The sequence below is a fragment of the Fistularia commersonii genome, chromosome 34 (assembly GCF_037954325.1).
Source record: "Fistularia commersonii isolate RoL2024-O1a breed Wild chromosome 34, RoL_Fcom_v1.0, whole genome shotgun sequence".
Classification (NCBI taxonomy): domain Eukaryota; kingdom Metazoa; phylum Chordata; class Actinopteri; order Syngnathiformes; family Fistulariidae; genus Fistularia; species Fistularia commersonii.
In genome coordinates this window covers 7,156,400-7,172,592 of record NC_141317.1, presented here as the reverse complement: position 1 = coordinate 7,172,592, position 16,193 = coordinate 7,156,400, and the positions used below count along the sequence as shown (strand labels likewise).

The window sequence follows — 16,193 nt, the reverse complement described above, 5'->3', positions numbered from 1 at the left end:
AGGTTGCTGTGAAGAGGTGATGTGAAAGGATGGGCCGCAGCGCCGGGGTCAGCCCACGTCCTGCAGGGAAGGAAAGCCAAATGTCTCCCGTTCTCGATCAGCGGAGCGTACCTGCAAGACTCTGGCCGGACCCTCTCCTCGGGGGAGGGGGTCTTATTTACTCCCTGGACCGGAGGCATGCTGAATGGCATTTGTTTTGCAACATTTGACAAACTGCTTTGTTATTTTTCTGTAGTGAGAATTTAAATGTATGATTCTACTGTCATCTCATACGATTTATATTTTGGAAACAAGTATTATGATGTAATCTTGTTTTTTTTTTGGGGGTGGGGTGTAATGAAATACCTTTGTGATGTTTCAAACTGACTAATTTGATTTTTTTTTTATTTTGCCAAAAAAAAGCCATTTTGTAAAAAAAAAAAAAAAAAAAAGGAAAAAAAAACATCAATAAACGCTCGACTTTCCGACAGCACTCAGGTGTGTGAGGAGGGTAGAGGCTATCATCGGGCGAGAGGCGGGGTTCACCTTGGATCGGTTGCAGATCGATCGCAGGTCCAAATATAGTGACATACAACCGTTCATCCTCTCATTCACAAATCATGGATATTCAACCACTAAATCTGGGCAATTTCAGATCTCCAACGAACCTTCTGTACGTGTTTGGACTGTGGGACAAAAGCTGAGAATCCAAATGAAGCCCGCGCAGACAGGCCTCGCCACCTCTTTCTGTCAATGTTTCTTAAATTCCTGAAATACTCCCTGTATGTCAGAGTTGATATCATTCATTAAGCCTTGCAGCTCATCTCTCAAAGCTGTGTGTAACTGGCAAAATGCCGCCAATGAATATGCGGTTTAAACAGCAACAGAGACGGTAGAGCGGGACTCGAAGAATGACACATTGCATCCATCTTCATCTGCTCATTTATTGCTTCTTTCTCTCCTCCTCTCCCCACAATCCTCTCTCCTGCTTTTTTTTCCGCAGTTCAGTCTAAGGCATCTCTCTTTCTCTTGAGGTGAAATTCTGATCATCATCCCCTCAAAAATATTGTTAACACTGATTCACAGACCCCACAACACACTGGATATTTAAGTTAGTTCATAATGATGCATTGTCTATTTTTGATTTTCTTTTCATTATTAGTTTTTTTTTTTTTTTTTTTTTTTACAAATTGAAGTTATTTTTGTACAGTTAATGATGATATTACAGTTGGCAGATAATATCGACATGTAAATGAAGACTCCACTGCCGAGCTCGGGCACACATGCACGCACGCACGCACCCATGAACACTGAGACACTGATGAATAACCGCAGTCATACATGCATCTGGAGCAGACTGTGGCGCATCAGCAGCAGAAAATGAGGTTTTCACGGGAAACCCTTCGGTTTTACGCTCACGAAATGGCTTGATGTTTCGGGGACGGATGAGGCTGGTGGATCTCACAGAAAGCTGAGAAGAAGGGAGAAATCGCAACAACACCGGACACATCACACTCACAGAGCGAGACGGGACAGCACAAAGGCAGCAAGCAGCGAGAGAGGGGAGAGTCAGCGAGGTAGAGTCAGAAAGCAGAGCCGAGGGACTATTAGCCTGTAATGACTGTGGGGGTTTGGTTGTGTGTCTCTTTTCCTTTCCCATCTAATCTTTGGTCCATTTGTCCACGTCTTTTTTCATAGCTTTCAGAATTCACGCCATGGAACTATTCTGTACTTTGCTCTTACCAGGCCAGTGTGGTGTCTATGCATTTTTTTGTTTGTGTATTGTTTGTGTTTGCTGATACAAAACGGGCAGGTTCGGATCGGCGGAGCTCCGATTTTCAGATGACACTTTCAAAGAGGAGTGTGTTCTTGGTTTCCGCGGGGGGCAGTAGTTTGGCTTCGCTCTCTGGGGCGAGGTACTCCAGGTGATGTCGGCCCCAAACCGGGGTGGTTAGGTGCCGCCAACGCTGCATGAACGACGAGGGGAGAATAATTAATCCGCTGTTTGTCGGACACACTCTTCAGCATTCTCTAATCAGGAAACCAAAGATAAAGAGGCCAGTTTCCAAGGAGACACATTCCCGCATTTTCATTGACAATTACCAATGTGTATGAAGGCGCATCCGAGCGTACTGACCTCCCGTAATGATCCTTTGCAACGCAGTAGCTTGTAGAGAACAGTGAGAGGGATGCAGAGCATGGAGGACAGGGCCAATGCCCAACCGATGGCCTCGCCCCACACAGGGTATGTGTACACTGTGTTGTACCTCAAGGGCTTGTAGTTTACCACATGGAACAGGAACACTCCCTGTACACACAGACGGAGTCAGGTATGTGCTTCGGCCGGCGACGGCAACATTTGAAAACGCTCCACGTACCACGCAGACAAGAGGTGTGATGTAGGACCAGCACCACTTCATGTAGGGCAGCGGCTGGTAGCCGATCATGCGAGCCACATCATCCATGAAACGGTCCGCGCCTGACAGGGACCGTCAAAAGTTACGTTAAAATGCGGTGATTGACGGGGCAGAAGGGAGACCGGCTGCCGAGCTGGTGTCTCACCATAGACCCATGCAATGACCACACACTCCCAGAAGGCCTGCCACAACAGAGTGATGCCGCTTGCAGAGTAGTAGTCAAACAGCTGGAAGACATACATCCCTCCCTGACGGAACGATGAAAAGCAGTCAGCATTGAGACAACCCCTTTAATACTTGATGTTTGACCTACTTCCAGCACGACTCACTTGGAGTGATTCCCTATTCTTAATGATTTCCTAGGTGGCGTTTTACAGAAACATTTGTTGATCTCAAGACATGTTTACGGTCATTTAGGAAATATAGAATATGCAGTTGTGATTCCAATTTGGTGCCATTGTAAAAATAATTAGATGTTATGCGTGCGTTAAAACCCAATAAAAATATATTGACTTGATCCTAAAATTAGATTATTACTTAACCGCTAGGCGAGAATCAAGAATCTATGAACATGCAGAGCATTACGATACTCATTTCTTATATCTGGTTTGAATGTTCAGCATTGCACTTACATAGGTATCGATTCGGGCGGTATAGGCCACTCAAATTCAGCACGTCCCAGTATGTTCAAGTTTTAGTTGTTAATAATCCTGCCAGCATCATCGCGTATTCCGACATAATGTAGACGATACAATTAAACTAAATATAAAGTGAAAAACGTACCTCTGTGACCATGGACATGTCAATGAGGAAGCAGATGACGCAGCAGATGGCCGCTACCACCTCTCGCCGTAAGGAGCCCAGGGCAGACTTTGGGGGGAGCATGTCCATGATTCCTGTTATTAAACCTTCTACCCCTACAAACTAAAAAAAAAACAAAAAAAAAAACACAAAAAACAAAGAACAGTGGATTAGTGACATTTGAAAAAAGGCGCCAAGGGCAAGAGATGGGGCGAGATCTGGAACATGTTTCTGAATTTGTGAAGGCCCAAGAGTGCTCGGCAGAAACGCTTGCATTATTTAATCATATTTTGAATGGGCATGTAACGCGACTGTATTCACTGAGGGACAGTGTTGAATACCATGCATACTAGTGGATTTGCCAAGATGTGAAGAAAGTATGTCAAATAGGGTAGAATAATTAAAATTAAACGGTGAATTATTCAGTGAATTTGTCCCGGTTAAAAGTTAAAACATCGGGTGCTTGCCCAGCTTCCAAATAAAAGAGAAAAGAAAGCAGCCAAGCAGAAGAAAATTTTAAGCCTTTCATAGTAATAAAAAAACATCAAGCAGATGTGCGGCAATCTTATAAATATACGTTTGTATTTTTGATTTGAACGCATGGGGTATCGCCTCTAATTCGGGCCTTTTCTAGCAGTACATTCAGCATTTCTGCAGCTGGCACAGATGGCGGCTTCATGTTAATTTTAGGATCAGTCACTTGGCGACTGTGTCCTGGATTGTTTGCATGGTGTCAGGAGTCTTGATCAGCACGCCGGACCAAAATGTTTGAGGGTTTTATGCACAAGTGGCGGAATTTGATGCCGGGGAGTGATTTTTTTGAAGTGAAATGATGCTGAGACATTTTTATCCTCGCTGGACACCGACCGGGAGGCCGGGATCACAGTGGAAAGTCGGGTTGACATAAAAAAAGAACACCGCTCCCAAGACAAAATCTAATCCTTGTGATCACTTCAAAGTGGAAGAATACTCATTTTCTTATTCATTTAATGAGGCTCCTGAAATTCGGATTGAATTGTGGGCTCGCACCGAACTCGGCGTTTGTCATACGCGCTGGAATGCAGATGCGACTGACATAATACAGGGATTTTCCATGTGAGCATTTTGGCTTCCATCCACACACACCTCCTCAGTCTCCCTTTGCGGGAATGTTTTTTGGTGTATCATTACAGCGACCTCAGAATAACCTGCAAGGATAACAGCTGCAAACCTATTTTTAATATCATTTTTAATATTCATTCAAAATAGCAACAATGTGGCAATGGCAGGAAAATAGCGGAGGGATGGAAATAACAGAAAGTCAAAGTAAATGAATGGATTCTTGAGGAGACAGACTCTCTCTGTATGAATCAGACAGAAGCTCATTGACAAATCCCTGAGCTGTAAAACAATGGATGTAGGCACTGGCACACGGCTAAGTGGCCGCTAAGAAATGCCGCTCTACAATTGGACGTGATGTCTGACTGTATAACCCTCGGTCGAGGCCAAGTGACAAAGAAAAACGTTTCGCGGGGGCTATTTTCACCGTTTAGGAAATGCACCGCAAACCTGAAACGGGATCATTTTTGAACATCGGTCATTGTAAGAAAATGACATTTGACCTTACCTGACTGTCCAGGCCCAATATGAGCAACATAAAGAAGAAAAGCGCTGCCCAAAGTGGTGCCAGAGGCATCAGAGTCACTGCCTTAGGATAGGCTATGAAGGCTAATCCCGGTCCTGAATATAAAAATACAGAGAGAAACACATTGCAATCGAGGACACGCTCTATACATAGCTCTTTTAATCAGTGTTCAAACTCAGCATGACGGTTTACATTGCCAGATTGAAGGAAACTAGTATTCTTACCGCTCTCAGCTACCTTACTGATGTCCACGCCTTGCTCCTCGGCCATGAAGCCGAGCACAGAGAAAACCACAAAGCCTGCAAAGAAGCTGGTGCCGCTGTTAATGAGGGCCAGCACAAATGCATCCCTGCGGAGGAGTACAGAGAGACGGACAGAACACAGGACAGACACAAATGCAGCACAGGAAGAGAGACAGTGAGAAAACTCAATCATTTGACATTTAAAATACCCTAAATAACCCAAAAAAAAGAACTTGAAGGCAAAGTACAGGATTAATAACTGTTGGAATTAAATCTGATGCTGGATCTGGTGTGTGCACATGGATGTGTGTGTGTGTTGACTGGGTGTACATATAAATACACATGAATGTCCCAAATGATAAAATATGCAAGACCCAATGAATGAAAAAAACAAGCAAAAAATCAGATAATACACTGTGTGCATATCAGGTGAAGAAAAGTATGTCTGAAAGGGCTCGCTGGCCCAACAGCTGTCATTACGCCACTTTTGCAGCCTGATAAATATCAAACAGTGTTGCAGCTGCTAACACGGCTCATCCAAACGCTGAGGAATACTACTAGATACAGCCTTTGGGTGAACAAGACACTTAAACTACAATGACCAAAATCCGGAGAGAAAAAAACCAAAACAAAACAAAAACATTAAGTCAACATAACAGGTAATAGCCATGTGTGTTTAATAATAAATAAACCTTATCATTTAACTGGTAATATTGTTAATAATGAGCGCTGCTTCACAGATTTCCATTTAAAGTGCTTGGATTTTGAATGGAGATTCATTAATGTTTAATTTACCCGGTTACTTGTGATTCAAAAGCACCTTTTTTTTGGCTTATTTGGATACCAAATGAAGGACACTTGACAGAGACACTTTTTTTTGTCTTTTCGAGATTAACAGGAATGTAGGAGTGGATTTAGTCAGCGTGACATTTGCAATCTGCTTTTGTGCAACAGAACACCCTCAATTTAGAGCGAGTTGTGGAAATGAGTTTTTCTGAATGTGCAATGGGAATTTCCGCTTTAAGACTCAGTTTTAATCCATGGTATACGGCGTCTGGTACATGCTGATAATTATAGGCTTCAATCTTCACAACTACTGGATGTTATTTAATATCAAGAATGCATTTTTTGCTGAAAAGAAAGACTAACATCTCACAGACTGCCATGAAATAGCCAACTTTCATAAATAACATTGATATATTTACACAACGTAAACATGCTCTGGACATCCTCGCAGCGGCGCAGGATATTTCACTCTGGGGAAACGCTTTCAGCAATATCCAAGCACAGAGGGATTTTCATAACTGCATCGCTAATTCTCCTGTGTCCTAAGGTTTCTGCTTACTAGCATTCAAAACAGGATTTTTACACATCTCACCAGATATTCCCCTGCAAATCTGGTTGTGCGTGAGAGAAGAGGAGCCGAACTGATATACCTCAGAGTCTTTCTCATCTTTAACTTCCAATTAAGGCCAGGGCAGGGAAGCGATCAGATGGCAGGATATTTATGGTTCCCATGAGTATAAACCTTCCAAATAAGTAAGCAGCGAGCACTGAGATTGCACTGAAATAACGATCTTATGGCACTAAGTAAGGCTGCTCATTCTGACACAGCCAGGTTTCCTCTACGAGAGCAACTGTTATCTTTGTGTAAATACTGGCATTCGATTCTCCTCTTGCCTGAGGTCACATGCGGCTTTATGAGTGAGACTGCTGATGTTTGCACTGATTCGGGCCGCCTTTCATTAATTGTGTTGAGTGATTTTACGTTTTGTTGAAACTCACTGGTAGCAGTTGTTATGGAAGCGGTTGTAACTGCCCAGTGCAGTTAGAGCGCCCAGTCCAATGGCGTATGAGAAGAAAATCTGGGTACCAGCATCAATCCAAACCTACCATAAAAGCAATCGCCTACGTTACATTTCACCATCTCTCAAATCATGATATTTGATGCGTTGATCTGAAAAGTTTTCTAGTCACTGAACTCCTATAGCCGAATGTGCAATGATACTCCAGTGCACACCCGTGCTATAAACAATACCTGTGCTTCTCCGAGTTTGGACCAGTCTGGTTTCAGGTAGTAAACAATCCCTTTTAAAGCTCCGGGAAGAGTGACGCCGTGGGCCAAAAGGACAACCAGAACCAGATAGGGGAACAGAGCTGTGAAGTACACAACCTGTCGAGAAATTAAAAGAAAATTAGAACTGATTAAAACATGTATCCAAATATATTTGGGAATGATTTGGGGAGGCCTGTGCTTGGGACGTACCATTTCACATGCACAGAAAGAAGGCTTCGGCTTCGAGAGCATTCAAACTCCTCCCGGTGGGTGATGAAAGTGCGTAAGATATGTGGGAATATTATGAATTTAACAGGCTGGCTGGAGTCGTTCAGTCCACAGCCCTGCTGTTCATCAGACCGGTCAAGCGATTAAGTACGATGAAGCGGTTTTTATCAGTTTAATTAATGCAGCTACTCTGCTTGTAAGTAGAACCCCATTAGGTTCTTCCTGTGGTAGATGTGTAATGGACCCTGGTGTGTTATTTAGGAGAAGGCAGCCAATGAATGGGAAGACAGACAGCAGAAGCAGAGTTTTTTAGCGGACCTTTTCAAAAGTGGTCTTTGTCTGGTTATGCTGAGAAAGCTGCCCCCTTCTCTCCTTCCCCCCTCCCTGCAGAGGTCCAAGTTAAATCGGTATAGGAGTGAGAGAGCACATACTTGCCTTGATCTAGGGTGAACATGGGCAGAAAAGCCCCTTTCCAACTCTCAACATCTACATGGTGGAAAGTTACTAATCCGCTTACAGCTCCCTGACTGGCTCAATCCCCTTCAATATTTTTCCATTAGTCCTTGACCGTTGGCTTCTCTAGACATAAAAGCCAATAAACACTCCTATCTACTAGGCCTACGAAGATGAATTGTCAAAAAACAGAAACAAATGAAAAAAAAAACAAAAGTCTGACCAATGTTCATACAGAATACACGTCAATGGTAAACGTGGATGAGCGCGAGGTTAAGCCTGGTTGACGCACTGAATTTCAACATGGACACGTGAGGGGGGAAAATGAACGGAACTCAACTGGCAGAGAAACACACATGTGAACTTATGCCTTGGTTTCATATGTTGCTTTTTTTCCCAGTCTAGACACTGATCCTCTCACAATACCAAAGCTGATTTTAGGTCAAAGGGGACACTTTTGCAATTATTTAGCACTTTGTATGAAAAAAATATACATTTCTCCCTGCCTTCCATGAACCTGCAGACCGGTTTCAGTGACATTTGGTGTTCTATCTATTTTTATCCTTGTTGCTGTCATTCTGTTACCTATTTCTATCCTTGTTGTTATATTCGTCCTTTCAATTGTCAATTTTATTTTTAGTTCTGTTCATATTTATTGTTATTGTTGCGCGGCCGTAACAAACGAAATCAGTGGTATCTGACACTTAGATTCATGAATTGTAGAGCTAAATATACCAACCTTGCCAGTGGATTTAACTCCTTTCCACATGCAAAAGTAAACAATGACCCAGGTGGCCATGAGACACAGCACCATCTCGTAGCTGATGTCACCAGGCTCGTGGAGACCACCAGACAGACGGAGAACTTTGCGCCTACAAGTGAGAACATAGATATGAGCTAATTAGAGAGAAAAACCAGGAGTGGTTTCCAAACAGTTATGATAAAAAGACAAATTAAATAGATGGGTAGCTTTGACACACTGTCTGCAAGTTCATCTAGACAGCCATTGTGTGGAGTGCATATGTTTGCAAGGCATACAGAATAAACAACATGCAGGATTTTTTTTTTGCTTTGTTACATGCCTCTACCCCCAGAAACTTAACGTTGTTTCCCTGGCCTATCATCCTAGCATATCAATTGGCCCTGCATTTTTAACCATCTGTCATTTCCCTTAAAACAGACAGATGGACAGACAGATAAACAAAGCAACGGAGCAGATGAAGACATTACCTTTTCGACTCATGTAATTCATTTTGGCAAGTCAAAATAAGCTTTAACAGGCTTTGTCAATGCCTGGAAAAATGAGAAATAAGAGCTATACTGGAACGAGAAACTCACAGGACACAGCAAACAAACAAACAAAATACTTGAAAATTTGATTTAGTAGAAGATGAGGTGCAAATTACAGACATGTACATCATTAGCAGTGATTTTGTATAATAAATACAAGTAGAGACCTACTCCCAGAATTCTATGACTGGGGAGCGCATGCCCTCAGTCTCCATGCAGCTGTTGTTGAGGAGAAGCTGGGCTGAGGACAGGTTCATCTGGGACACGGGGGAGTAGAGATTGGAGGGTGTTGCGGCAGACGATGCCTGAGACGGCGGGGCAGCGCTATGGTTGTGGCAGGAGCGGCGGAAGTCCTGCGTACAGTTAGGTGTGTTCCAGGTGTGTCCGCAGGTAGCCCAGGGCAACGGGTTGATAAAAGAGTGACAGAGATAATAGAGACCCCACACCAGGATCATGATGTAGTAGGTGTTACAGAAAAACACGATCACCATTGAGGCCAAACCCAGACCTGACACAAAAGGGTGGGGGTTGGGGGGGAAAGACAAATTGCTGGTGAGATGCGATGAATTTGAGAAAACGTTCAAGGTGCTTTGAATAAAAAGTAGCAGAAAACACTCATGGCCACCTGTGAAAAGAGGTGCAATGTTCCATGCAGAGACCCCTCCCTGCTTCATGAACTGTCCCAGTGCGATCTCCAGGAAAAAGACTGGGATGCCCCCGATGAACACGATCAGCAAATAGGGGATGAGGAACACCCCTGTGAAGGGAACACACAGACTTTTCACAGCCGGCTGAACACGTCAACTGAACGCAGACATAAATATTATCACAGAAAACTGACAAGACGCCAAGGGAGTACCACTTTGAAAGTTCATTTATCCCTTGGTGTAAATGCATATCGACAATAGCATTTAATCAATTGAGAGCAATTATAGGGAATTCAAAACGACTTGATAGAACACAGAATGGTATTTCAAGTGGAGCTATGCAATGCTCTCTTTTTCCAACTATGTGATAATCACACTCACACTCCTGCATGCACTTTCAAACAAGTGATGAATGCTGCATTTGACGAGCATTTCAAACGAGATAACGTCGTTATCAAGGGGTTCGAAAAATAAGCATTTAAGTCACTGGCCAGTATTTCACCTCGTAGTCAAGGAAACTCATGAAAAGGAAGCAAAATCAGAACCCCATGCAAAAACCACGTCATGTATCGATGGAGCCCCGAAAAGTTCTGGGAAGTAAAAAGAAGTACATACATAGAAAAACACGGTGTGATGTGAAAAATAGAAAATAGCTCATAAGTCCAGAGAGAATTACAGTAGTAGTCGTGGCCATATTAAGTTCTTGAGAATGTTACATGGAGCTGCTGTTAAAATGAAAGATTTTTTTTTAAGTCTCCAAAAATCTGTTCTTGTGGACACAAACAACCCCAAACACAATCTTGAAATTAATGGAAATAAGGAAGAAGTGATTATGGGCTAATAAGTCAGAGTCTGGGTCAGTGGCAGGAGAGGCTAAATATAACTGCAGAATTGACAAGGTCTGTGAGATATAAAATCATTGTTTCCATTCCGAAGGGTTTTTTTTGGCAGTTTTGGCGAGGACTGTCCTTGAACTTGGAAGGCTGCACGGAGAGGCTGCAGACGAAGAGCTATCAAATAAGGATGGCACAAAGATAATGGACTCCTGCAAGGGTTATTAGGTCTGTTAGAGGCATGGAGGACTTGTTTCGTTTTGATTAGCGGCGTTTGCCCAAGGGCAAATGGCTTGTGTTCGGGGCCTCCTAAAGATAATCTCCTTCCAGTTGCACGTACTTTAGCAACAACCTGCTGTTTTCAGTAATACATGTTAGAAGACGTGCTGTAATGGCGCGACGGTATCATGAGACATTTAAATGCACAGCTATGATTTGGTTTGAACTGAAATAACTAGGTGATGCCTTCACAGTGCGCAGGAAAGAAAAGAGTCACGTGATCGGCTGTGACGCAAATCAGAGAGACGCTCGGAGGAACGGGGGAGAGATGGACAGCACGCAGAGGAGGGAGGCAGAAAAAAAAAAACATTACAGTACGAAGGGTGGTTACACTAAACCAAATAGGACACATTCGAGACGTCAACCTGTTTAAATCCGCCACGATGCAATTTAGAGGCATTTTGTATCACGTTCAATCCATCACTGTTTATGTCAGTCTCTGAGAGCAGAGGGCTGTAGCCTTATAAGGAAGCATTTGTTAGTTGAACAGAGAAAGGGGTGGGAGATGGAGAGAAGCAGAGAGAAGAGGGACATATGCCTTTGGAGGCGTGAATGGAATACGTGGAGAAAAAAATGCTTTTGCTGACATGTCCCAACAAATCTTTTTAAGGGACTACTACTTTAATAGGATTTGGCAAATCCTCACTAATCACGACTGGATCACACACATCAGGCATGGACACGGGGTCAAACATAAATAAAACAATGAGGTCGAGCGACGGGGTATTAAACACATGAAATCTACCCTTCTGACAACGCCTTCAACTGCGCATGAACTTTCTCTTAGTAGAAAGTAGGTCTGACTCAGACTATCAACTCTTATCTGATGTAATTGTGTTACAAGGTGTACCCTGGGTTTGTCAAGGATATGAATTAAGTCGCACAACCACAATGTGGTTGTGGTGACAAGGGGCGGGGGGGGGGGGGGGGGGCAATCACTGGATTTGGTTATTTTGTGACATACCCCTATGTTTTTTGATCAGGAAACAAGTGGAGCAGAGAGCACCTTTGTTTGCCACATGAGTGCCAGGCAGGAGCACAGGGGGTGGATTGTGTGAGGCAGGCCATTGTTATACGATACCAGAAGGTGGGTATAAGAGCCATGGGTCACAAGACACACACACACACACACACACACTAGAGGGAGAATGAAGGCTGCATTACGACACGCCTCCAGCTTCCATTCAGCTTAACTTTGATAAAACACCTTGTAAAAGAAAGTAGAACTGGGTGGGGCAGGATAACAGAAGTCAGGGACAAAGGCTACATTTAGCTTCAGATTACGATTCGATAAGTTTGCATTTATAAAGTGGGAAAGTTTATGGGGACAGGCATAAAACTATTGAACCCTTGAGCTGGCACGGGGACTTGGCGTCTTTGGGTTTTCATTGGTGCATAAATGTGCATGGCACACCCTATGTCAACAAAATGTTTACACTTGTTAAATTTTCATCCCGCTCACTTGAAGCGCACCTATTTAATGATTATATAACCGTGAGGCACGGGTTTCGTCCAATACCCCTGACTGAAGTTTTTCATTATGTTCTACCAGGAAGTCAGCCATTTCCCCCAATCGGGTTTGAGGAAAGGGGCAAAATACAAACATCTTGTGACAATCAACCTGCCATTGCGGCACAATCCAGCCATTTTGGGGCAAGAAACCATTCCTGTGCTTTTACTATGTGCGAATATTTCCTTGTGATGTGTGTGGAGATTCTCAGTCACCTGGGTCACGGTGAATTCTTGTGGAAATCTTCTTGTCGTGGCAACTGGACTTGAATTCCTTTACCTGAAGACGTTTCCGAGAGGCTTCTTCAGTTCTGAATCCATCTGAAAGGACGGATCACTGAGGAGGCTTCTCGGGTGAGGGGGGGGGGGGAGACATTCAAGACCGGTTGCCAAGAGAAGGAAATTTCGACATGAATTTCCTTGTGATAGTCTACTGTATGAATATTTCAAGAGGTCATGGCTCCTTATCTTTGTGCATCAGTCCCCTACAATAACTATTTTTTGCACAAAACCATTGATAAAACAAGGCCTTGATATCTAACAGACAGTTTGAATCCTTCCGATAGTAAGACATTACATTGGAAATAGATGTGTTGGTATTAGGGATGTAACATTTTGATAACTTCTTTCTGTGGCACTGTGCCACATCAAGCACAACTGAAGCTCACCTCCTCCATTTTTGTAGCAAAGATAAGGAAACCGCCACACGTTGCCCAAACCAACAGCAAAGCCCACGCAGGACATGATGAAGTCCATCTGCCTGGTCCAGGTTTCTCTCTCCATTACTGGTACCGCCACCGCCCCATTTACAGTCCCAGCTGCGGCTCCTTCCTGGGTCTGAGGTGGACCATCACCTCCGCCCTCGCCATAACCGGGACCTGCTCCAGGCACGGGGACAAGGGGCCGCGCGGACCCCACTGCCTCCTCCTCAGACAGGTTCCCTGCCTCCAGCTGGGGGAGACTGATTTCATCTGGGTAGAAAAAGATGCATAAAGGATAAAAGTGACAGAAGACAGGAAGGGATGAGGAGGATGGATAGAAATCTAAGAAAGCTATGATACTGTGAATCTTGGTGATTGACATCCATTATCGTTGCACTACCATCACAACTCTCGGCCCGTCACTACTTTCAAAGACATTCTTCAATTAGTCCGATTTCAATTATCGTATAAATATATGTGTGTATATATGTATGTGTGTGTGTTTGTGTGTGTATACATCAGCCCTTCTCTACTGTCTCATACCCTAATACACTTATAAGTGATTCATTCTCCCAGCCTGTGCTCCCTCAACTATGTCATTGTGGTTGGTCTACCATGGACATAATGTATTCCTAGGTTTAAACCTGGCTGTAACTATCCCGGACCTGTTGAACAGAGTCCGGTGCACCATTGCGATTGCTTTACCCCAATTTGACTTGTTTTCGCACGTCAATCACAGAATACTGAGTTTACAGAGATTATAGTTAGGATTCACAATTCTGAGATAACAGGTTTTTTTTTCCCCAAGAGTTCTGACTTCAGTTTCTCAAACTAATAATTCTGACTATGATGTCAGAGTTTTGACTTGATAGTGAGAATTGCCAATAGATTTACTATACTACCATGTAGACAACATATGTAAATACATTTCTTCCCATGCTTCCTATTAATTGCAATATACAACGTCTACCATTCAGAGCTTCTGTATAAACGAAAGTAATTTGATACAACACATCAACAATGGTGTTGTACGTGCTGGAGTCTCTCCGGAAAAGATTTGATCAAATGAGACATGGAGGCGGTTACTTAACCGTTTGCAAGACATTCACTGTGCCTTTGGCCAGCAATACCGTTCACTTTGGAGAAATAAAACTCAATAGTAGCAGCAGCAACACTACAAGTGTTTTGACAAAAAAATATGTTGCAGCTGTAGTGTTATCATTGAGCAAGATCTCCCCTGACATTCATTCCCTCGATCTCTGCCTCAGTCAGAATGACTGGCGTGCTGCAGTGCAACGTAGCAAGGAGACTCTCTTAAGTGTGTCTCGGCTGCAACCTTGGTCTGCCATTTATTTCATTTTAAATAGACCACTGTTAATGTGTCTGGACAGATGAATGCAATGTGTCACTCCAGCATGGCCATTCTGTAATACCGGTGCCAGCTGCTCTCTTTTTGGATGCAAAGCGAGGCAGCTGAATCCAGATCAGAGCAGTTTTGGGGGGTGGGGGGTGAGGAGGGGGAAAGGTGGGGAAGGTAAGGGATGTCGGTGGCTGTGGAGCCCCTTGTTATGACGATACAAGGGATTTAAGTGTCTGGCCTGAGGAATATTTACACCGACTGCTTTAAAGTAACCGTCAATAGAGATTACTGCTTTGAGATTAAGTGATAATTCTGCGGTATGGCAAAAAAATCCATTAAGCAGGACGTCAAAGATAATTCTCCTGTGATACTTTGGATAAAACTGATCAGTTTGGGGAATCAAATCCGCATTCCTTGCCCCAAACTATTTAAGTTAGATACTGCATCATAAATTCTACTGTTAAAAAAAAAACAAATCTGTAAGGTGTGGGGTCAACACAAGGTGCCAGAACACAAATCCACTTTGGCGTTGATTTTTACAAGTCCACCATTGGACAGAGTTCCATTCCTTTAAGACTCTGCCAATTTTGCAGCGTGCAGAGCAGGCTGCCGGACACTGCAGCTCCCACAGTGGTTGATTTTGATTGATGACATGCATGATTCACAAAATGTTCACGTTCACCAAACCCCAATGCCCTGCTTATCCTTTTGTGCATACGCAGGTGAGTGGCTGAACGAGGAATGGCTGGAGGACACATTTGAGCAACTCAACATGTCCAAGCAGTGACCGGGACAGGGTTTGCTTTCTGCTAATTGATTTTGCCAAGTGGAGATTATTTATCATACAACTGTGGGATACATTAAGATTAAGCAGTGGGGACGCATCATACTTACCTTGACTGATCTCCTCCAATTCGGGTGACATCTCGTTGGAAAACGGCTCGAAATAAAAAATATATATGTATCTGTGTGTGTTTTAAAAAGCAAGCAGGCTGCTGGATTGGCCAACAGTGGATCGAGTTGGATGAAGGTGCCGAGCTGACCAGGCACCAGGCGGTCTCAAGGAGATGCAGCCACCACAGAGCTCCAGCTGTCTTTGTTTTTTTTTCGCAATTTGTTGAGTTTTTTTTTTCACCTTGTTGGTATAACAAAAATAATCGCAGTTTTGTGTATCGTCACAAGTTGGAACCCCTCAGCTCAGCCAAGAGATGGAAAAAATTTCACAAAGCGCCGCGGTCAGTTCAGCCGTTGACAGAGGAAGACTCAAAAGCAGTCGACGAAGCACTTGAAGGTAAGCCTGAAGAATCTCATGGAGGACAGTTAGATGGAAATGATGCTGCGCCTTAGAGAGAAGAAATGATTTCTTGTGTCTTTTTCTAATCCAGAACCCGAGTCAGAAGTCCATGAACCTGTGCGTGATGCCGCGGTGCGACAGACGGACGTACAGACGCAGAATGTGCTCCAGCTCCACAGTCAGTTGACTGTGACGGTCAGCGTCAGTGGCCCCGCCCCCTCCGACGGAGCCGCCGCATGTGATTGGCCGAGAGCAGCCCAGTGCGGCGGGCACAGCATCAGCAGCAGCGCTCCGTCAAAGTCACAAGGATGGGTACGCTGCGCCGCTGTTTGTCCTTGACCCGATGTCACGTGGTGTGTGTGTGTGTAGGGGAGAGAAAAAAAAGCCCCGTGGGTTGCGATTCTTCAAGAATTCAACCCACGACCTCCATTCGTGCGTGGAGTTTCCGGTGCACATCATGGATGTAACGTCCACTCATCC

General features: G+C 43.9%; 1 protein-coding gene across 2 annotated transcripts; it reads right to left on the bottom strand.

The window, feature by feature from the left end:
• Window positions 1-907: 907 nt before the first annotated feature.
• On the bottom strand, window positions 908-15,966 carry LOC147214437 (sodium- and chloride-dependent creatine transporter 1-like). 2 transcript variants are annotated; one of them, XM_086141450.1, is made up of 14 exons: window positions 15,314-15,951; window positions 13,027-13,329; window positions 9,716-9,847; window positions 9,262-9,598; window positions 8,540-8,672; window positions 7,102-7,236; window positions 6,849-6,952; window positions 5,046-5,170; window positions 4,804-4,916; window positions 3,180-3,320; window positions 2,542-2,644; window positions 2,358-2,458; window positions 2,117-2,287; window positions 908-1,946 (listed from the first exon to the last, which is right to left on the bottom strand). In XM_086141450.1, the coding sequence occupies exons 1-14, from the start codon at window positions 15,342-15,344 to the stop codon at window positions 1,818-1,820; spliced, it is 2,058 nt and encodes a 685-aa protein (XP_085997576.1). In that variant the 5' UTR covers window positions 15,345-15,951; the 3' UTR covers window positions 908-1,817. The 2 variants fall into 2 exon arrangements, with proteins under 2 accessions (XP_085997576.1, XP_085997575.1); XM_086141449.1 differs by having other exon boundaries at window positions 2,117-2,458; window positions 15,314-15,966.
• Between the last annotated feature and the right edge of the window lie 227 nt (window positions 15,967-16,193).

Coding starts and splice junctions, on each gene's coding strand:
- LOC147214437 (XM_086141449.1), bottom strand. CDS start 15,344: ATGTCACCCGAATTGGAGGAGATCAGTCAAG. Junction 4,917..5,045: donor CAGTAAGGTAGCTGAGAGCG/GTAAGAATACTA, acceptor TTTTATATTCAG/GACCGGGATTAGCCTTCATA. Junction 3,321..4,803: donor TATTGGGCCTGGACAGTCAG/GTAAGGTCAAAT, acceptor TTTTTTTTTTAG/TTTGTAGGGGTAGAAGGTTT.